The sequence below is a fragment of the Rhinolophus sinicus genome, chromosome 18 (assembly GCF_057876585.1).
Source record: "Rhinolophus sinicus isolate RSI-liver-muscle chromosome 18, RSI-T2T, whole genome shotgun sequence".
NCBI lineage: Eukaryota > Metazoa > Chordata > Mammalia > Chiroptera > Rhinolophidae > Rhinolophus > Rhinolophus sinicus.
In genome coordinates, this window is record NC_142518.1 from 21,261,828 (window position 1) to 21,284,685 (window position 22,858).

Consider the following 22,858-nt stretch of genomic DNA (forward strand, 5'->3'; position numbering starts at 1 on the left):
TCTGGAAGTCCTCTTTTGTGAGTGTCTTTAGTTGCGTTGTCATGGCTGCCTCGATGTCCTGAATCATTTTGACTTTGGGTAAGAGCCCAAAGTCACACAGTGCCAGATCCAGTGAATAAAGTGGATGAGGACACATCATAATGGTTTTATTTGACAGAAATTGCCGTGTACCAGATGCTATGTGTGACATGGAGTGTTGTCATGATGGAGGATGAAACCATTTACCCATTTCATGTTAATGCATTGTTCATGATCCAGGATTTACGGCACACTTTAAAACACACCTTCTCTCAACTGTAGTTCACATCCAACTGCACTGAACAAGTTGAAACTTGTCACACACTGTTACTAAGGTTCGACGTGCTGCTTCCCATGTTGAAGATCCCTACCTTTCCATTGAATGGCACTTGGCAGCAGCATTTACCATATTTTGTGATCACACCTCATAGTTGGATATTTGCAGTCTGACTCTAGCTGTGTTTTCTTTCTCTTGTTGTCTTCTTTTTGTTTGATGAGGTGGCAAAGAACATTGTTGTTGCCTGAAAGTGGCTTCAAAGTCACACCTGCAGGCCTTACCTTATTGAGTTCCGGTGAATGATGGCATTTACATTGTTCTTCTAATGGGGCCTGCAGCAATCTAATAATTTGCCTTCAGGCCCTACAGATCATGTGGTGTTTACCACCCACCTCTCCATCTTAAAAGATCTGACAGTCATTGATGAGGCCAGTGTTCTGTGTTTAGCAGTTCTTTTATGCTTGGTTAATTAGTATAGAATTAGCAATTGCTTGCAGCCATTGTCTTTGAAGCATTGTTTAATCCAAGCAAGAGCATTCTAGAGTAAGCCGACTTGTGAATCAAAATTCACAACCTAGTTCCAATTTACAATGAGGAAAAACAGGTTAGACAATCTATTGTTTATTCATAAGTTAATCCTGGGAAATGACTAATATCTGGCCTTCACCTCACAATTCCTGTATTTGTTAATTATTTCAATAAAATGTTTTTTTGGAGATGCCTATTGACCCATATTTCTCAAGATGACTCCGATGAAGTGTGTCCCACCATCTCATTAACTTCTGTTTATGTGATATATCAAGGCAGCTCTGTTTCTTCATTCATTCTGCTGCTCCTTCGTTTTGGAATGAACCATCCCTCTTTTCCTCTCAGGTATGTTTAAACCTTGCATCTGGAGACATTCTCATCCTTAGTATTAGTAGTATTAGTGCACACTTGCATGTATGGGGCACATTTGCTGTGCTAGGCGTAACACCAGCTACCCAAGAGATAGCTCATTTAAACTTCACAACAAGTCTTTAAAAGATCAATGTTTTTCAAGAAATACATTTCATATCTTCTCTACAGATGAGGAAACTGAGTTTTAATCATGTGAAGCAATTCGCATAAAACAATTTTGTAATAAAACAGAACCAAAGTTTGAATCAAGGACTTCCTGACTCTAAAGCTTTTGATTTTTCCATTGCAGATACAAAAGAAAAAGAATCTGTCTATTAAGGGAGTCTCATAAAGGACTCTATTAATTATTAAGCTTGCACTCACTTGGAACACACTATTGCTTTATGGCTTCCTTGCTTGGTTTCTTGATTTCAAAGTTTTGTTTTCATTGTGATATCTTACTTCCTACCTCATGGTGTGTTCCCACACCAACAACAAACCAAATATTTGCCAAGTGTACAAATGAGAGAGGCCATGGTGGACAGGGAAAGTCTTGGTCCTTCTTGGGTAACCTTGTTCGGGTACAATTATCTTCTGCACATATTACATGACACTCATCCATGAAACACTCGCTCTCTGATTGATATCCTATCTCTTTCATCCCTTAACTTAGAACTGTGAAATCACCCACAGCCAGGACTACATAGTTCATGTTATTATTAAACAGTGTCTTTCATTTGTTGTTGAATTTTTGTTTGTGTCTCTTCAACCAGAGTGTAAATTACTTGTATGTGGATAGCTTGTTCTTTACTTAGGGCCCTGCCCTATGCTACCAGCCCAAATGCTAGGCTCATCACTGGCAGTTCTTACATAGTATTGATTGTTTTCATCTTTACATTATAAATGGACAAAAAGAGAGGATGAAAACCTAAAAGTTATTCCCCAGAGATGAGTAACATAGGTGAATATACTAACACCTGGTCATCAATCACTTAAAGAAGGATGACATATTTATCATATAACTGTACAAATAGCTGGTACTTAATATTTTTCAGAGGGTATTAATAATTATTTTCTGGATATATGTAGTGTATTTTCTAGATGAGTAAGTTTCCTAAATTAACTGAAGCTTATCTCATTAACCATCAAAATGTATTTCTTTTTTATGGTGATGGAAGGAGAACTGACTCTGGGTGTTGAACACGCAATGTGATACATAGATGCTGTATTACAGAATTGTACACCTGAAACCTATGCAACTTTACTAACAGTTCTCACCCCAGTAAACTTTAATTCAAAAATGTATTTTTAATGAACAGTTTTTAATGCAAATCTTTAGAAAAAAGGAGCATGCAATTATTGCCTTTTAAAATAGAATGCAAAAAATCCAATTAAATCTTTCCTTGACTAGTCATTCTACAAAAACTTTTAAAGCATTCATTATGTTCTACCTGTTATGGAAAACACTGAAGGGACATGAAGGTTAAAGTTTTAAAAAGAACACAATAATTCCTATTCTCAGTAAGTTTATAGTCTCAAGGGGAAGTCAGATGTATAGAAAGAAAAGTTACAACTCAGCCTCTGAAACGCTTGAGAGAGGTAAGGAGTTTGTGTTTAGGAGCCACACTAGGAGTCAGGAATGTTTAGCTTAAGAACTAGCATCTGCGGTAGTTATAGAAGGTGAATTAGGATTTAAGGAGTGATACAGCATTCCAGAATGAGCAAAGGAGGCACTTTCCTGCAGAATCCAAAGAATGGTGAACTTGGGAAATGGTGGAAGGTTCAGTGCGCATGACACAGAGCAGCCTGAGGTTAGTTCCAGGCTTTAAAGGAGCATACAAAATTCACGTGCTATCCTCTTACTTTCCTGTTACAAATCTCCATCGATCCAACATTGAAAGTCTTAGCTTGCTAAAAAGTGCAAGAAATGTAAGCAGGCCCAGCCCAGATGAGCAAAGCCACATATTTGACCTATAGTTGACTATAGATGCATGAGTAAGCTGAGCAAAGGTAATTTAAGCCTGGACCAGATCAGCTGACACTCCCAGCTGTCTTTAGACTCACAAATAATAAATGGCCACTATTTTAAGCTACTGAGATTTAGGATAATTTGTAACTCAGTAATATTTGTCTGACGAATTGCATTAGTGTTTTTCAATTCTTTTTTCCTAAAGTAAAATGCCTTTGCTATATTTAATATAAACAAAGAAATGTGAACATGTAATTAAAAAAATTTTGCTAAGCAAATAGAGCTGTGGTATGGCTTTGAGCTGGCATAGATGCAATTCAATTTCTTTTCATTTCTTGTTATAAACTTGGCTCAAAATTTATAATTTATACTTCACTATGTGGACATATGTAGATGTATACACATACTCACGCTACATGTATCACTCAAAAAGCTTACCAAACCCTAAAGTTTTCATATCCATGACATCAAAACAATACCTTTTTATTTTGGACAATGTCAAAAATAGACACAAAAATAGAAGAGCATAATGAAATTCCATGTACCCATTACTCAGCTTCAGTAATTATAAACATTTTATGTATGTTGTTGATTGTAACAGCTTTGGTATGTTTTTCTTTACTTTTGAGGATATCAGTGGTGTTCAATGCAACTAAGAACAAATTTGCAGTTTCTTCCTGCATTGCTGGAAAGAAAATTCTTAAAAAGTCTAACCTCCGTTTGTTGCCAAGTAACTCTTGGCTATGCATTGATAGCAAAAGTAATATAAGAGCATTCACCGCATAATTAGATTTGAATAGCAAGTTTTATTTTAAGAGTGCTGATCTTATTGCTCACAGCCATGCTTTTCTTTCTTGAGTTGTTTGTTTGTTTGTTTCTTTGTTTATAATAATCACATTTTTAATAACTTATAATAGACTTTCATTTTATTAAACAATAGAAAATCACCATAGAAACTTTTTAGTAAGCTTTTAAACACTGTGGAAGTTGCTTAAAATCCTTTTAGGTAGGAGGTTATTATTTGTTAAATAATTGGTTTTGTAAAATGACTTCTGCAGAAAAGATAATTCCCAACAGTGTTACTTGGATCAAGATAACAATTAATCTAAACAGGAAGAATTCATGATGATGTAGGTAAGAAAGTTATAGCTGCTCCATTTGTTGAATAAATGAGTGAATGGAAATGTAGGGTTCTGTTGTTTTTTTTCTTTCTTGTACCCAGAACAGAGAAAACGAAATGTTTTTCCTTCAGTTTTCTTTCCAGATATATTTCTTGGGAAGGAAGGAAGTATGAAATAAAAGAAGGGATAGGTGGAGGCTGGGAGGGAGGGAGAGGAGAAGGAAGAAAGAAAGGAAGGAGGGAAAGTAAAATGGGAAGGGAGGGAGACTAAACAGAAATAAGGGAAGAAAGAAGGGAGGAAAAAGGAAGAAAGGGAGGGAGGGAGGCAAGGAGAGAGGGAGAGAGGCTAATTATTTGGAGGCATGTTTCTTAAAGCAGTAGTGCCATTAAATATCACAGTCAACCTTTAATTTAACGCACAATGTTTATATTACTATTATATTGGACTTTCAGGGTTCCGATTATACAGAAATTCTCTTAGATTCGTAGAACATCAATGGAACCTGTGTTATCTCTCAGTGCAGCCTTGTCATTGACAGGGGTCAGGAAGTTAAAGCACGTTTAAAAGTTGACTATATCAATATTTGACAGATCTATTACTTTCCCATAAGAAGCTGACCACAAATGAAGTTTAATTCATCCAGAAGAATGCAATGCAGTAGAATTGTGTGTTTCGTTTGTTTCCACATTTTATGTAAAATGATATTTTTTACAGGATTTGGGTTGTTACAAAAGGTCATTCTAAAGGACATCTTGAATATTTTATAAAATTACTACAAATGTTTTTGAAAACTTAGTCTGTATTCATAAACCTTGAATTTCCATGGATATCACGCTTATTAAGGTTCATTTTCTCTTTAGTAACAATTTTAATGGGATTTCTAGAATGCTTAAATTTTTTTTGGTTTTTGGTCTACTGTCATCATGAAAGCTTCAAATTATATGGCATCATCAAGTCCTGTAATTAGTTAAGTGATGGGAGCCAATGACAAAGCTAATCCTCCCTTCCAATCTTAAGAAAACAGTGTCATACGTATTCAAATTCTACAGTAAAAGCTTCAGTATTGTCAAATACAGTTTAGTCCTAATTAAGTCCATTCAAATCACAGAACTTGCCATCTCTTTGTTTCCAAATTCTATCAAAATAACATTTCCCCCTGTCTGCCCCATATCATCAGAAACTCCACAAAAAACAAACTGTCTAGTAGAAACTATGAGTATATTAGAAATTGGTAAGGGGGGTGGGGGGTGGGAGATGAGGGTAAGGGGGATCAAATATATGGTGATGGAAGGAGAACTGACTCTGGGTGGTGAACACACAGTGGGATTTATAGATGATGTAATACAGAATTGTACACCTGAAATCTATGTAATTTTACTAACAATTGTCACCCCAATAAATTTAAAAAAAAAAAAAAAGAAATTGCAAATCTTGAAAAGCAGTCTACAAAAATGGAAAGCATGTGACCATTAAAATTAGACGCGGTGGGTTCCAATCTTGGCTTCTATGTTCACTAGCTGTTTCTTTTGGGAGAAGTTTCCAAATCTTTTCATTGTAACAAACTGATGGTCAAATGAAATAATGTTAACTACACACCCCAAAATATGATGTTAATTTTTCCTATACATATGCTTATTTTCAATTTTATATTTATGTTCTTGTGTCTTAAAAACCTTAAATTTATGTTGAGAGTTCCAGCTAACACCATGTCAAGTTAATAGTTTGTGAATGAAATTAAGCAGAGTATGCTATGTTAACTTTTAATGATAGGTTGAAATGTCATGTGGGCTACTTTGTTTTTAATTCCTAGCTAGCTCCTTTGAATAGTTACTGCCACTTACAAAACAAATATATTTTTAGGCTACCTTCTTTTGGTAAATATGTGTCCAGTAATTAGAAACAACTTCCATATTAACTGAAATATAATAGTATTAGGAAGCTTTTGCTGTGATACAGTTCTGTGATATTTAAACAGCTAAATGTTTTATAATGCATGAAAATTAGTTCTGCAGTTGAGGAATGCCTCTGCTGTTCTGCATTACATGGTTTATTCTATGTCTTTAGAGAAGCACCTCTTAATTTTTAGTAGTTCGGGTGGTGACAAGAGGCCTTGGTGGTGGTCATTCTTCCTATGGGGGTTTGGAAGTAGAAAGAGAAAGTTACTCATTCTTTATATGGATGCTCAAATAATTCATCTCATTGTGGCCTCCCATCTCTTCCCTGCACCCTGTCACACCTGACCTTTCTGGGTACTAAGCCTATGCAGAGTTTCATACAAAGGTGTGACAATTAAGTTCACAAACTTGTTGCAACAATTTTGCTAACCTGTTTTGCTATCAGAGGGCTTATTTATTATGAATTTGTACCAACTGAACAAACAGTTAACCAAGTTTACTATTTGGAAGTGCTGAAAAGGCTGCGTGAAAAAGTTAGATGACCTGAACTTTTCGCCAACAATTCCTGACTCCTGCATCACGACAATGCACCAGCTCACACGGCACTGTCTGTGAGGGAGTTTTTAGCTAGTAAACAAATCACTGTATTGGAACACCCTCCCTACGCACCTGATCTGGCCCCCAATGACTACTGTCTTTACCCAAAGATAAAGGAAATATTGAAAGAAGACGTTTTCATGACATTCAGGACATCAAGTGTAATAGGATGACAGCTCTGATGGCCATTCCAGAAAAAGAGTTCCAAAATTGCTTTGAAGGGTGGACTAGGTGCTGGCATCAGTGCATAGCTTCCCAAGGGGAGTATTTTGAAGGTGACCATAATGATATTCAGCAATGAGGTATGTAGCACTTTGTCTAGGATGATGAGTTCACGAACTTAATTGTTATACACCATCATAGCTTCCTTCATGGCTGGAATTCATTCTACGATAGCCCAGGGAGAAACATCCTCCACCATTTCATCAATCCCCATGTTACAAAAGCTTTCTGTTTACCAGAAAATTGAAGTCTCTAGTCCAAATCAGGCTTGAACTATAGGTCATAAAACTACTTTTAATAAATGGTTATCATAGGGCAGTGTTTCTCAACCTCAGCACTATTGATATCTGGGACCAGATAATGCTTGTGAGGGGCTTTCCTGTGCATTGTAGGAAGTGAAGCAGCATCCCTTGTCAAGAAGCACCCCCCACACACACACACCAGTTGTGGCAACCCCAGTTGAAAACCACTGTCAGAGACCCATACCAGGGAGTAATTGTGCCAGATTCTGTATCATGAAGAAAAAGTCAAGGAGTGTATATACCTTTTACATCGAAGTACAATATAACTAAACCAACCCAATATAAACTGGAAGACTATTAAATTATATTACACTATACTGTGGAAATGTAATGTCTTACTGTGATATTCAAGCCAAGTAGGGAATTTAAAAATTTCTAACTTTCAGCAATAACATGGGGTCTTTTGTCTATTCCACAATTTTCCTTTAATAAGCATTTCCAAATAGCCTGGGATTTATCATTTTCATTTCTTGAAGACCTTTTATCTACTAATAGAAAAAGAAAAAATGATGCGCTATGATAATTTTGCTTACTTTCTGATTGCTAGGAAAGAGATATTTTGCCTCACAAGACATATAATTTCTTGGAATTGACTGTTGTCCCTAGAAGCTAATTGGTGACCATTAATTTTTTTCCGTTGCCTGTCAACAGAAGTGAAAACAGTAGTTGGCATACTCACCTACTTGATTATAGCTATTATATCAATCAGCATCCTTTTCCTAGGGTTCGTCACCATTTATCTAGATAATTATGCATTGTTTCATTTTTCTCGCCATTTGTTTTTGGCTTTGACTACACACAAATTTATTTAAATGGTTGAAATCTGGCATACAGCCAGTTAGAATTCATCCCCACAACATTTAGCCAATATCCACTGCAGCAATTGCTTTAAAAATAAAAATTTAAAAATACTCAACCACCTTTATTTATTCTGTCTACCTACACTGGCTTTTCTTTGCCCTACAAATTTTTCTCAGCTCATGCAGTCAGAATTAGTGTGCAGTGGGTGACTGAATGAGTTATGGGATCAGCCATGAGTCTGGGTACAGCAAGCAGGGCTGCAGATAATGGAAACTGGGGCTTAAGAGACAACTAGAGAGGTGGCAAATGAATAGAGAACCTGAGCCCTAACAAGAGCCTCACGTTAACTTTTCCTATAATATTCTTGAGTGATTCTACTTTAAACCAGTTATTCAATGAGTATAATCTTTTCATTGTTTATGTTACTTGGAAGGTTGATCAAGCTATTGGAAGGTGATTAAATATAAATTCCATCCCTCCTATGTTAGAGCAGTACTTCATCATAAATATTATTTAAATAAGAAAAATTTAATTAAACATGATGATATTAAATTTTCCAATTGAATATGCTCCACATATCATTGAACCAAGGGAGTGCTGGAGAATTATTCTTAATCTCTTGGCTAAGCCTGGCCCTGATTCTATTAGTCAAAAATAAGTTTGGGAGTATTACACATATTTTAAATTATGAATGATGTTAAAGCAAAATATAGTAGAGGTTAGCCAAAGTTTATGTCATGATAAATGAATATGGCATTTGCCTGAAATATGAAACTTTTTTAGACCATTTTCTCAGTCCTTTGGGGGACCAGAAGAAGATGAGTTGTCCTTCAGTGGCTCAATGTTTCAAAATATAAATCAGTGATTTATAGTAAAATTCTCTAGCCTCTATGGATAAAAGGAGGTGGTTGAATTGATTTATAAAAACTTATCCTTTGATTCCTAGTACTCCATACAGTTTCCCCTCTTGCTCTGCCCTCCCATGTCATTAAATGGCACTGCCATTCACGTATTTATCAAGCCCACACCTGGGGATCCCCTTTAACTCCTGGATTTTTATTTACATTTCACATCAAGTCTATCAGTACATTTTGTTACTTCTACCTACCAAATACACACTTAAAGGAAAATAAGCTACCATTTCCACCACCAGTACCAATGTCTCCTCAGTTTGCAGTGGACTGCTTTAGTATCCTCCTTCCTGGCCTTTCTGTCTCCAAAGGACTCCCTTCTCCCAGAGTTAGACACCAGGGTGCCAAAGGTATACTTTTGGCATTTAAACACTATCAAAGGCTCTCTCCAAAACTCTCCAGGGCGTTCCCATTATCTTTAGAATTAAAACCCAATTCTTTTCAATGTTCTACAAGGTCCTGCCTGAATTGGCCCATGGCTGTCTCTGAACTCATTGCCACTCTTTCCCTACAACAGCATAGCTATAATGACCTTTGCTAACCCTCAAACCTGCCAAGTGGATTCCCATCTCAGGGCCTTTACACTTGTCCTTCCCTCCGCCTGCCATAATCTTCCATTGGCTATTCACATGCCTGGTTTCCTCCCTTCACATAGATCTGTTTCAAATGATCTTTACAGCTCACTTTCCTGACATTCCTCTCTAAAAGAGCACCTGCATTGGTCTCTTCCTCTTTTAGCTGCTTTATTTTTTGACAGTACATATAATCACCTGATGTTATATTATGCATGTGTTCATCTCTATGGATATTTTCCATTACCCTCTCTGGAATGTAGGCTCTATGAGAGCAATAATTTTGTCTGTCTGGTTTATTGTTATACCCTCTAGTAACTAGAAAAAATGCCTAGCAAAGAGGAGATGCTTTAAAAATATTTGTAGAATGAATGAATGAATATATTTGTTTTATTTGCATTATAAGCAGTACTTATCAATCTAAATGAATCAAATGTAAGTATTAAAGCTAGCCAAATGAATTTTGATTTTCCTGAATACATGCCTTTTGATAGACATAATAACAGTTATGTCCTTAGGAGTATTTGCTCTTTTGCTTTATTTTACTTTTTTATTTTATTTTATTTTATTTTATTTTATTTTATTTTATTATTTTATTTTATTGCTCTGTTGCTTTGACATGGCTCATAGATCAGGGTTATCTTGTATATGGTGCTAGTTTGTTCATAAACTGCTCTTCTCCCTGTACTTTCTGGTCAGTTGCTGTGCCCCTCCCCACCCTCTCTGAGGCTTCTGAGACTACACGACTGTGCTGTGAGTCACCATAATTATTTGCAACAGAAAGGAGAAATATTGCCAATACCAGTGTACTAGAGATAAGTGAAAAATAAAGCACCCTTTTCCCCAAAATGACTTCACTTAGTATATGTTGATATTTTCTCCTGTCCATTCACTTTTTTTCTCCAAGCACCATGAGATTGTGTTTACTTGCTATAGCTCTCATAAGTGCATGCTCCAATATTAGAAACTAATGTTAAAACATTGCAGGCCAAAGAAAGCAGAACTGAAACCCCACTCTGAGTCACTGAAGCTCTATGGGTAATCCACATTCCCTTGAATTGCTGGGAAAATAGGCCATTGTCAACTCTTTTAAGTTAAAAAAAATACACACAGACAACAACACAAACAAAAAAACCCATTGTAAAATGGATCATGTTGGTGTGATTGCCACAAAGCATGCTTTAATGTCAGCTGTATAAATCTGTGAATACTGTTTTGTGACCAGATTTAGTTGGTCCATTTCAATGGGGTCATAAGGAAATTACCTCTGAGTATAGTACAGCACTCATCGTAATGCATCATATATATGAGGTCAAACAATTGCATTCGTGAACTTATCCTAGAAAAAGTGTTACATCCCTCATTGCTGAACATCACTATGGCCACCTTCGAAGTACTCCCCTTGGGAAACTTTCCACTGACGCCCGCGCCTAGACCACCCTTCAAAGCAGTTTTGGAACTCTTTTTCTGGGATGGCCATCAGAACTCTCGTCGTATTACCCCTGATGTCCTGAATGTCATCAAAATGTCCTCCTGTCAATATTCCCTTTGTCTTTGGGTAAAGAGTCATTGGGGGCCAGATCAAGTGAGTAGGGACAGTGTTCCAATACAGTTATTTGTATGCTCTCATTTAATACATTCTTATGTCTTACATTTCTTATATTCTATGTCTTATTTATCTTTTTGATTTCTAATATAGTACTTACTATTTGTAAGTACTTTATAAATGCTCTTGAAATTGAATTATGGAGTTATTTATGTAGGTTGTAAGCTCTGTGGGCATTAAAACTCAATTTTACTTATTTTTCAGTCCTTTACAGTCCTAGTACAGTGCTTGCATGTCAAAAGTCTTCAAAATGTTTTTTGTTTAATTGTGTTCTTGAAAATAGATCAGTTTTCCTACTGTGGAAACTAATGTAGGAAATATTAATGATTCTTAAATTCAGGAGCTAAATGCCTTTGAACCTTTAGTTAAACTTTCAGTTCATTATTTTACAAACAATGTCATTTTTCTTATCAGCGTATATATATATATATATATATATATATATATATATATATATATATATATATATATATATGGTTGTTGCAAGAGTAATTGCGGTTTAAAAGGTTAAAAATAAACGCAAAGATTTCAGTCTTTAGATTGCCGAGTACTATTTGATCACGTATATGTTTCACCTCCTCTTTGTCCAATTGTCTATCAATAGGTGAATTGATTATTTTTAGTTAAAATTTTGTGTGAAATTTTGATGTATAACATAAATAAAAGCAGAGCTACTTTTGTCAGAGAGGCAGCACAACAAAGAGTGAGTCAAGCCCTGTGAACCACCCCTTATCTCTATCTTAACTTCACCTGCCCAGAAGGGAACTGGAAATCATAGGGCTTTAGGGAACAAATTTTTAAAAAATCAAAAAATGCAATAAGTATGTAATTTTCTCTGGCTCTAACATTCTAACATTCTCCTGCTAACTTGGAGTTGTCACATGAGAATAATGTGAAAGGTCTTAAGGATGTAATATTATGCCATGGGCATGGGTGGGGGGGTTCAGGTGGAGAATCACACAACCATTTTATAATTCTGAATGAATGTGCTGCATATAGATTTTATTATCTTTCTCTACAGGTCTTTTTTCTACTATTTATTTTTATTAGTTTCAGGTGTACAAAGCAACGTAAAAGTTAGACATTTAAACCCCTCATAAAGTGATAAACCACCCCCCAAGCTACTACCCCTTTGCCATCTTATATGGCTGTTACAATACCATTGATTACGGTGTCTTCCCTATGTTGTTCTCCACATCGCGTGACTATATATACCTATATATTTAGTTATAGTTGACATTCAATATTATTCTACTTCAGCTCTTTAGGTGTGTAGTGCATTGGTTAGGCATCTACACAGTCTGTGGCATGATCCCCCTGATAAGACCAGTGCCCATCACATACTTTACATGATCTGTACAACATTGTTGATTACATTCCCCATACTGTATTAACTATCAATTTGTATTTCTTAAGGCCTTCACCTTTTTCACCCTGCCCCCAACCCCATTCCCATCTATCACCCTGATAGATCTAGTACCCATGTGTCACCACACCTAGTCACTACAAAATTATTGATCATATTCCTTATGCTATACCCTACATCCTCCTGACTACTGTGTAACAACCAATTTGTACTTCTTAATCACTTCCCCTTTCACCCATCCTTAATCCCCCTCCCATCTTAAAGAAGTCCCTCTAAGATTCCTTATAATTCTGTTTTGGTGGTGATGAACTCCTTCAGCTTTTTCTTGTCGGCAAGCTCCTTATCTGTCCTTCAATTCTAAATGACAGCCTTGCTGGGTAGAGCAATCTCGGTTGTATGTCATTGCTTTCCATCACTTGGAATATTTCCTGCCAATCCCTTCTTGCCTGCAAAGTTTCTGTTGAGGAATCAGCTGACAGTCTTATGGGGGCTCCCTTGTAGGCAACTAACTGCTTTTCTCTTGCTGCTTTCAAGATTCTCTCTTTGTATTTAACCTTTCTCATTTTAATTATGATGTGTCTTGGTGTTGGCCTCTTTCGGTTCACCTTGTTTGGGACTCTCTGTGCTTCCTGGGCTTCTATGTCCAGTTCCTTCACCAGGTTAGGGACGTTTTCTGTCATTATTTCTTCAAGTAGGTTTTCAATTCCTTGCTCTCTCTCTTCTCCTTCTGGTACCCCTATAATGCAAATGTCGGTATGCTTGATATTGTCCCAGAGGCTCCTTAAACTCTCCTCAATTTTTTGGATTCTTTTTTCTTTTTGCTGTTCTGGTTGGGTGTTTCTGTTACCTTATCTTCTACATCGCTGGTTGGATCCTCTGCTTCATCTAATCTCTGTTGATTCCCTGTAATATATTCTTTGTTTCCATTATTGTATCCTTTATTTCTGACTGGTTCTTTTTCATGGTTTCCATCTCCATGTTTATGCTTCCTATCTCTCTGCTGAAGTTCTCCGTGAGATCACTGATCATTCTTATAACCAGTGTTTGGAACTATTCATCTGATAGATTGCTTGTCTCTGTGTTGCTTAGTTCTTTTTCTGGAGCTTTGTTCTGTTCTTTTATTTGGGACATGTTTCTTTGTCTCCCCATTTTGGCTGCCTTCCTGTGTTTGTTTCTATGTATTAGGCAGAGCTTCTATGTCTTCTGGTCTTAGTAGAGTGTTCTTATGTAGTAGGTGTGCTGTGGGGTTCAGTGGCACAGTCTTTCTGGTCACCTGAGCCACGCACTCCAGGTACGTCCCTTGTGTGGGTTGTGTGTGCCCTCCTCTTGTAGTTGAGCCTTGGTTGATAACTGCACTTCATTGTGAGGGACTGACCCTTGGGCTCACTTGTTTTGAGGACTGGCCTTGACTACAGTGGAAGAGTTATTGTGCAGGGGCTGATCCTACAGAGCAGGATCTGCCTCAGCAGGACTCTGGTGCCTGCCCAACCCGCCCCTTGGCTGTGTCCTACTTGGAGTTGGCGCGGTGATGCTCCAGCTTGTTTTGAAGCTGGCCACTGGGAGCGCCAGCCCCAGGATCACCTTGGGGGGGATCCGCTGTAGGTCTACTTTCAGCCCCCAGTCTGTGCCCCACCTGGGGCCACCCAGTGGGAGCCAGAAAGAAATCCACAGATGTCTGCCACCTGTGCTGTGCTTAAAACGTGCCTTGAGAGGTCAAGCCATGAAACAAGGCTGGCTGCCACTAGTGCCAGTTTAGGGCTGCTCAGCCAGAGATATGGGACAAGCTTAAGCCAGATGCTGCTTGTCTGGGTTCTGCGAACCTTTGAGAGGCCCTCAGAAAGTCTGCAGCTTGAGCCAAAGCAGGCGGTCTGCACGAAAAAGCCACTGAAAGCAGCCTGGGTGTGCCTGAAAGTTGGGTGGGGCCAGGTCGCTAATCACCAGGGCGTGGGGAATTAATGGTGGAAACTCAGAAATGGCGGCCACCAGTGTTCACCCGCCATGAAGCGGGAGGGCTCAGCAAAGAAACAATGGCCTCTGGGAGCTCCTCTGTTCAGGAGAAAGCCTTGTCTCCAGCCCCTGTCCCAAGCCAGACAACTCAGTTCCCCACCATATGTCTCTGCCACCTTTTCAGCTCCTGCCCTAGTGTTGGAGCTCAGAACAAGTATTTCTGTTGGTGGGTAAGTGTGGGAACAGAGCCCCAGAAAGCAGTTTCCAGGCTCTCGGCCTCACATAGAAAGGTGCTGGCTCAGGTAGTAAATGGCCATCAACTGTGTTTGGATGGCCATCAGCTGTGGCTAGTTGGCCGTCAGCTGTAACCAGTGAGCCATTGGCCACTAATATAACTGCTGTGGCTACGCTAGCAGAAAATGGGGTCTAGCAAGAAGATGGTGGCTGAGCCTGCAAGCTGCACAGTGAGGGTTGCGAACAGTGTGGCTCCTGCTTCCTCTGTCTCCAACCCAGCCGCCAGCGAGAGTATAGTAGTATGACTCCCCTATCTATGGCTCCGTGGGTGTTCCTTTTTGGCCTCACCACATCCTGCGTTCTTATGTGGGGAGTGGGAGCAGAGACCCTGCATGACACCCCGCGTTACAGTAAGTCTGAGTGCAATCCCTTCTAGAGGAGCGCCTGTACTCAGCTTCACTCAGTGACAATCTCTGCTGTTTTTCACAATAAAAAAATATGGGGACTTCTCTCCCCAGCTCTGGAACCCTGGGCTGTGGTGGGGCTGGGATCTCTTACTCCTTTCAAGGATGGTGGGACCTCCACAGCTGAACTAGCCCTCCCAGTCTTTAATGGTCACACGTGGGTGTGGGACCGGCCCGTTTTGCATCTCTGACCTTCCTACCAGTCTGGAGGTGGCTTCTTCTGCAAGTTCTTAGTTGAAAGACTTAAGTTCAGCTTGATTTTAGGCAATTCTCAATAATGGTTGTTTTGTAGATCAGTTGTAATTTTGATGTGGTTGTGAGAGAAGGTAAACCCAGCAATTACCTATTGTGCCATCTTGGTTGTCCTTCCAGGTCTTTTCTCTTTTGATAAATTATTAGTGTCAGATGTGTTTGAACAGGAACATTTCTCTCAGCTGCTTTCTATAACAAAGTGTAAAGTTGTCTACTTGTAACTGCATTACCAGAAGATTTTATAAACTGAGGTAATTTACTGAGTATGCCTGTTATTTTGATACCATAGTTCCTTTTGAAGTTTACTGAAATCATTTGATAACCACAGCCTAACAAATGTGGCTTTTTGATCTATTAATGGTGAACTATTTTGCCAACATTTAATGAATAATTCTACCTATTTAGCTGGTTAGGAGAATACAAATCTGTTAGGATCACAGTAGACAAGAAACAAGAGTATTTGAGCTTAATCAGATTGATGTCAAATCTTTGAGAAGAATTTCAAAGCAATTGATATCCTATTACTCCAACTTTTCTTTCCTTTTCATTCCTATCCCTGTGTTAAATATTAACAGAGGTGAATGTATAATGCATTCAATTAGTTATGAACAAAAGCAATTGATCCAGTGTGTGGTTGGTCTTCCAAACCAGGACTCTTACATCTCACCTCTGTTTTTCTGAGATGTGCTGCCTCATCTGTTTGCACTGACTGTTTTCTGTTAAAGAGAGATGGGGGTGAGCCACTGAGGCCAATTGAATTCTTGAATCCTCTGGTGGTGAGGAAATGTGGCCAACTCCTGGCACTGCTGACTAGATTAGCCTTTCAGTTATCAACCAAACTGGCATGTACTCCTGGCAAGGAAGGAAGAAAGCTCTCAAAGCAGAACATTTAGTCCAGCAACCCTTAATTGATCATTTTTGTACTTCTACAGAGTGGAAGTTGCAGTGACAGATTTCAAGGGACCTGGGAAATTTGATCAGAGAGGGTGGGGAGAGAGACTTAATGAAGGAGAACTGGCTATTTGTCTGAAGTCCACATAGTCTAGTTTAGCTAGAAATGATGTATGCAGTGAGAAACCTATCTTCGAGACGCTTAGTAGTAAACTTTAGATCTGTAAAATTAATGAGAGCACAGAGTAGAAATGTATGGAACCTTAAAAATCAAAGTGAGCATATCATGCAAATTAGAAATAAATGCTATAAAATGTAATATATAATAGTAATAAGAGGTTTTTGACTAATTAAAAGTATCATTTAAAATATGATCTTGGTGAATACTTAATGCGTGTTTGAGTATGCAGCTTATACTGGTACAAATTATTACCATATTGCCTCCCCATTTATTACGTGTGTAAGAATTAATCTAATTACTAAGTTAGGGGTTTTCAGGGAATGTGATCCAGGGTTTGGAAACTAGGAATGGGATTAAGAAGAATGAGACAACATTATGCCCCAAAATCATTGAAATGCATGATCCATATATCATGAGTAGCTTTAATTAACACAGAGCAAATGTAAGGTACCCTTTCCAAAGGAAATAAAGGTGCAAATTGAAAAGAGTTGGTGAAGCAGTCGTATGTTCTTATGCAGTCTCATGTGATTGTCAATTTGGAAGTGTTCTATTTGACTCATGTACAATCTAACGGCTCTTCACCTCGCCTGAAGGTACTACCTGCAATATGTAAGTCATTACTTGGTACAGTGCTTTGATACACTACTGTGAGAACGAAAAATATTTGGGAAAATAAACTGTGTTCTACCCTTCAGTTCATGCAGCATAACTATAGTCTGTATTATTATTATTGTTGTTTTTTAGCCCCGCTGACTGATAAGCCACCCAAGCTTTTGTATCCTGTGGACAGTAAACTGACAATTCAGGAGACCCAGCTGGGTAAGTAATCCCTTAACTCTAGTTAATACACTTTTTGTGATACATTCTGACAGTTAATAAGCCTAGATTGTAACCTGATGTAACACTCTGAGCTAAGCCCATGTGTATTAGGGAGCAAAATTAGAAAATACCAGCAAACATGGCTTATTCCATCCCCCGCAGTGCATGCATTAAGGCTAAGCTGGACATAGGGATGTAAAAACTCATGTGTCATTTAGATGGTTGCTGGGAAATTAAATGGGCTGAAGGGTTTTTTGATGGTATTATATTGTCGTTTTATAAGGCTCAAATTGGCTTTAAAACAGGCAATATGGAACTATTTGACTTATAATATCTATTACTATTAATACACTAAAATACAATTTTTGAAAATCAGGGGAAAGGGTGCAGATTCATAAAAGTAAATGTTACCATTACAGTTAAAAATCATTTTTTATCTAATCAAATATAATGAATATTATGCTAGTGAAGTTATGGATAATATATTAATAAAATGTGAGCAAGTGGCTTTGGATTAAAGGTCCAATAGGTATGGGATATAAGAACGCAGATAGAATATAATTTGATAAAAATACGCAGTTGTCCACAAATCAGAATTCTAACATATTTAAGTCAGAGTTAAATCTAGAATTTCTGAGTTGGATTTATCTATATTCAGTTATACCAAATTATGAAAAAATTTTCCCTTAATTATAAGTATCTATAACACATTTAATTTTGTTCTAGTTTTTATTTTTATTTGAAATAGAGTATGCATGTGTATATCATAAACTTTAGCAGAAAATTGTTTGTTTCTACTGGTTTGATATAAAGGATTATCAAAAGTACAAATTTAACCATATACGTTTATTTGTTAAGGAATTTGTTTCTTACATTAACAATTTGAGAGTAGAAATGTATTTACTGTATACAACTAAAAAATAATTGGTAGCCCATCCCTTAAGTTTCCAATGTTATTATTGTTCTTAGAGTGAGAATTTGGATTAAAATTGTAAATCATCTTCAAAATGAAGATTACAGATATGATAATCTTTACTAGTACCATATCCAAACTTAAAGTGTAAAAAGATATGATGGTGGTTTTAGCACCTGTAAAATTATTGTAGTCAATGGACTTTTAACATTGGAAATACATGTATTTCCTAACGTATAACTGATTTATACAACACAAAGTATTAATACGCTTCTTTGATGGTAAACCCAAGCCTTTGAATTAATGCCATCTACATGGAAGTAGTATTATAATTGTTGTTATTTTCAAACAGAAGACTACAGCAGCATTAAAGCAATGGTGTATATGAAACAAACAGATCTATTAAAATTGTATCATGCTATATTTACTCATGCTCATGTATATTGAGGTATATGAGATTTGATTGCCACTTTCTAAAAACATTTTGCAATATAAATTCTCATAAGTGGCCATGCTCATACAGACTTTTCAATAGCTTCTTGGAAGATGTAGTTCTAAGAGTTATGCAAACTTATAACATCTTGGACCAAGAAGGAGTGGTTTATGGTACCAGGTATCAGTAATGAACATAATGGAATGAAATTATCTCTTTACTTGATGACACAAAAGAGTTTTATGTTTGATGGCTGCCCATTGGGTTTCCTTATACAGAGGGTACCAAAATATATACATATACACATTTTAAGAAAGGAAAAAACTGTATTAAATTTGTAATACTCAATATATACCAATGACAAAAGATGAATACAAGTCATGTGTATATATTTTTTTAGGCACCCCTGGTATTGTCTCTGAAATTGGAATAAGTCAAATTTTTCTCTACCCCCTACTAAAATGTTTTACAAAATGAAATAAATAATTTGTAAAGCTTTCCTTTTAAAATATTACTTCTTCTTGCACAAAAATTATAAAGGCTATTCCAGACGATTTGAAAATATGAAAATTTCTATGCAGATTATAAGGTTTAACTGTATATTCATTTGAAGAAAGAAGGGTATGTCCATTATCAAAATGCTCCAGGAAATACTCTAACTCCTTTATTGTCACTGCCAAAAGGATCGTGAACTCTCTTTAAACATCAAGTAAACTAGAGACATCAACCTGGGTTTGGATTCTTTTAAACAACTTTTGTTTTGTTTTATTTTCTGATTCCAGTTCTTAGTGTATAGAATCAATCATTTAACCTTAATCCTTGAATCTTTGAGTAACAGTGATTTGAAATAACTACCTTGCTAGTGTCGTTACTGCAGTAGTATTGAAGTAAGTAAATAGCTGATCACAAAGGACAAGTGAAAATAGGAAATAATATTGAGGGCCCAAAACAAAAAGACTCAGCATGCCTAAAATATATTTGTTTTCTACAATATGTATTTTTATTTTTCACCTCCGTGGTAACTTAATTTTTGCCTTTTCCAGATTTCAAAAAGGTATCAATTTCAGCAGGCTCAAATGTGATATATCCTGTGGAAGGGGAACTGAGTGAAGAGTCATGGGTGGGAGTAGGGAGGGTGGCCAGGACCAGTGACAGGGAACCTCTAAGTGGTGCCTACTCTTAGAAGAAGATGAGACCCTCCAACAGAGTTTTATAGGCCAAGAGCTCAGGGGTCTGACTCAATCTTATCCTAAATTGAGGATTGACCTCCAAGGATTAAAAAAAAACAAACAAAAAACTACCATATGAGTTACATTATAAAACAATCATCAATAATTACACAAAGCTGAGTTTGGTACATCTGATGACCTAATTTGAACATCCTGGCTAAGTTACACACACATCCATCTGACCTTGGGAACTGTAAATCCATCAGTTTTTCCAGTTTGTTGGCCAACATATAAATCTCATTAATGATGACTTAGATAAAATCGTGAAATGCATGGATTCGTCTTCACCTCCAAATGCTCCTTTCTCTGTCACTTGCTGGCCATGCCTACCTTTCACTTTCTATATCTCTGTGTCCTCCTTTTCTTCCAATCCCTTCATCTTCCCAAAACTGATAGTGATCATTTAAACTATCCCAGTGTAGACAGCAAAAGGCATAAAAAAGCAAAGTACTTAGGAAAAAAATAAAGTAGTAACTAAATTCATATGAAATATGTAAATTGGTGAGTTTGAATCTCAGTCACTATGTGGTCACAGAATAGCATTTCCATTTTAAGTGGCATGTATGTGTTACTTCTAAATGTGAAAAAAAAAGAATTTAGTCCTTTTAAAATAACTTTCAGGCATCAGCATATATATGGACAGCACTTTCTTGGGCAAAAGGCCCAGAAGTCACACTGCGCAATTCTCAAGTTCAGCCCAGGAGGTGAGCCGGACTTCACCCTTTCAGGCAGCTGTAGTTAAGGGAATCGTATGACAGACACCATTGTCATGCTGAGTTTACGCCTTGAGAATGTCAATCAGTAACGTGACCTTGTTATGGCCAGGAGCTCATTTTCAGAACCTTCCAGAATAGAGGATGTTATATTCATCATTACCAGAATTTCAAAGAGTAGAAATCCATCCCACCCTTGACCTAGTGAGGCACATATTATTTTACAAATTAGAGTTTACTGAAAATGATCATTACTCATCTAGATTTGGGTATCACTTTATATAAATTTGGGGTTTTGCTTTGAAAAATAATTATACAGGTTAATGGTAGAAATTTGGGGGGAAATACAGAAAAGAATCTTGTTTCTTACGCTTTACATTGTAAAAACATTCTGCTCCTATTAAATATTCTCAGAAAATACCCTTTTAATGGCTGCAAGATATCCAGGTGAATGTCCTATAATTTCATATTTATTGCTGGAAATTTTGATTTTTCTGAATTTCATTATTGTAAATAATGATGCAATGATCTTTACATATGTGTGTCCCCCTGACTTTATGATTATTTTAACTAACAGATTCCTAGAAGGAAAAATACTAGGTAACAAATAATAATTTTAAGTGTCTTGCTACATATTTATAGAATTCTTAGTAAAAATTGTACAAATTCTCACCAGAATAATAACTTTTAATCTTTGATAAAAATTAATAAAATAATATCTTTCTAATATAGAACTCTTGAAGGAAAAGTCACTTTCCTTCAATATCAGAATCACTTCTTCCTCCCCTCCCCCCCCTTACCTCTTTCTCTCTCTCTTCACTTGTTGAGTACAAGTGGTCTCTCTTTTGTTTAGGGTTATCCGTATTTGGAGGGTTTCAAAATCTAGCCCATTTACGTACATGTCTATGGTTGATGAAATATAGAAACCCAATTGTATGTCTATAGTGTCCATCTGTTTTCTTCTCTTGCTTATTTTAATGCTTAACTGAAAACTTCTTCTAGATTCTATGTTTCTTAATAAAATACCCAGTAATTTTGTAATGTACTCTGGGCCCAGGAAATGTCAATAAATACTAATTGATGACAAGGTGTACCTGCAACAAAGGGCACACATCACCAAAATTTTCTGCAAGAGAGGTGGCTGGTTAGCTCAGTTGGTTAGATTGTGGTGCTAATAACACCAAGGTTGCTAGTTCGATCCCCACATGGGCCACTGTGAGCTGCGCCCTCCTTAAAAAAAAAAAAAAAAAAAAAAAAAATTCTGCAAGAGCAATTAATGACCCTGAACTGAAGAAGCTGCCTGGCAGTGCTTTTATTTTCCTTTAATATTTACTTTCTTTTGATAATTTTATTAAAAAGCAAAGAGTACCTGAGCAAGTAACAAAGATTCACCAGATGTCAACATATAAAGGAAAGTGGTTGATGACATTATTGAAACCTCAAATTTTTAAACATTTGTTCTGATAAAGGGACACACATACATGTAACTTTATCCAATTTAACAACAGGCTAATTAAAACAAAATGTCACACTAGAATTTAAATATCGCACTTTGCCCTGTTACACCATATTGTCATTTGGAGAATTTTAAATTTCAAGTAGACTGAGGGAAAAATGTCCATACATTATAAAGAGACCCTGATTGATATTTTTATTGGGAAACTCCTTGTCTTGCAAATTAGATGTTTAATTTACTGTGTTGCTAAAATAATTCGTTACTGAAACACTCTAATTCTTTATATGTTCTGGAACTGTATATAAATATTGTGCATGGAATGTGTTTTATTACAAACATGCTAGTTGTATTTTTAATCCAAGAAGACCTTATAGGGAATTATTTTAGGGAGTGAAAAATAGCCAATAACCCTCTAAAATTTGCTATCTAGGTCTATATTTTCACAGCTGTTGTTTTCTTGAAACAAAATACACCTTTTCTGAAGAGTGACTGCTCTATTGTACTAAAAGTAGGAAGCCTCTTTGTTTCCTTTCTCAGGTAGGGAAGTATTTAATATCAATACCCTAGAAACAAAACAATTCAGGTGTTGAATTTGATACCTGATTCTGAAAGTGCCAAAGAGTACTATTGATGTTTAAAAAAATACTTTGTTGCTGAGGTGTGCAAGTGATGCAAAGATGACCTTCCTTTCCAGAGGTGGGGACGTCATCGTAGACTGTTTGGGTTTTTCCACCCACAATTATTCCTCTGGTTGTCATGAACAAATGTACTGCTATTGACTTTGGTTTTA

At 36.8% G+C, this 22,858-nt stretch overlaps 1 protein-coding gene across 1 annotated transcript in view; it reads left to right on the plus strand.

Annotated features, from left to right (window-relative positions):
• IL1RAPL1 (interleukin 1 receptor accessory protein like 1) overlaps nucleotides 1-22,858 on the plus strand; it is a 1,306,826-nt gene that overhangs the window by 999,432 nt on the left and 284,536 nt on the right. The window contains exon 6 of the mRNA XM_074323621.2: nucleotides 17,250-17,324. Within this exon, the coding sequence (XP_074179722.1) occupies nucleotides 17,250-17,324 (75 nt within the window). The remainder of the gene's footprint in view (nucleotides 1-17,249; nucleotides 17,325-22,858) is intronic.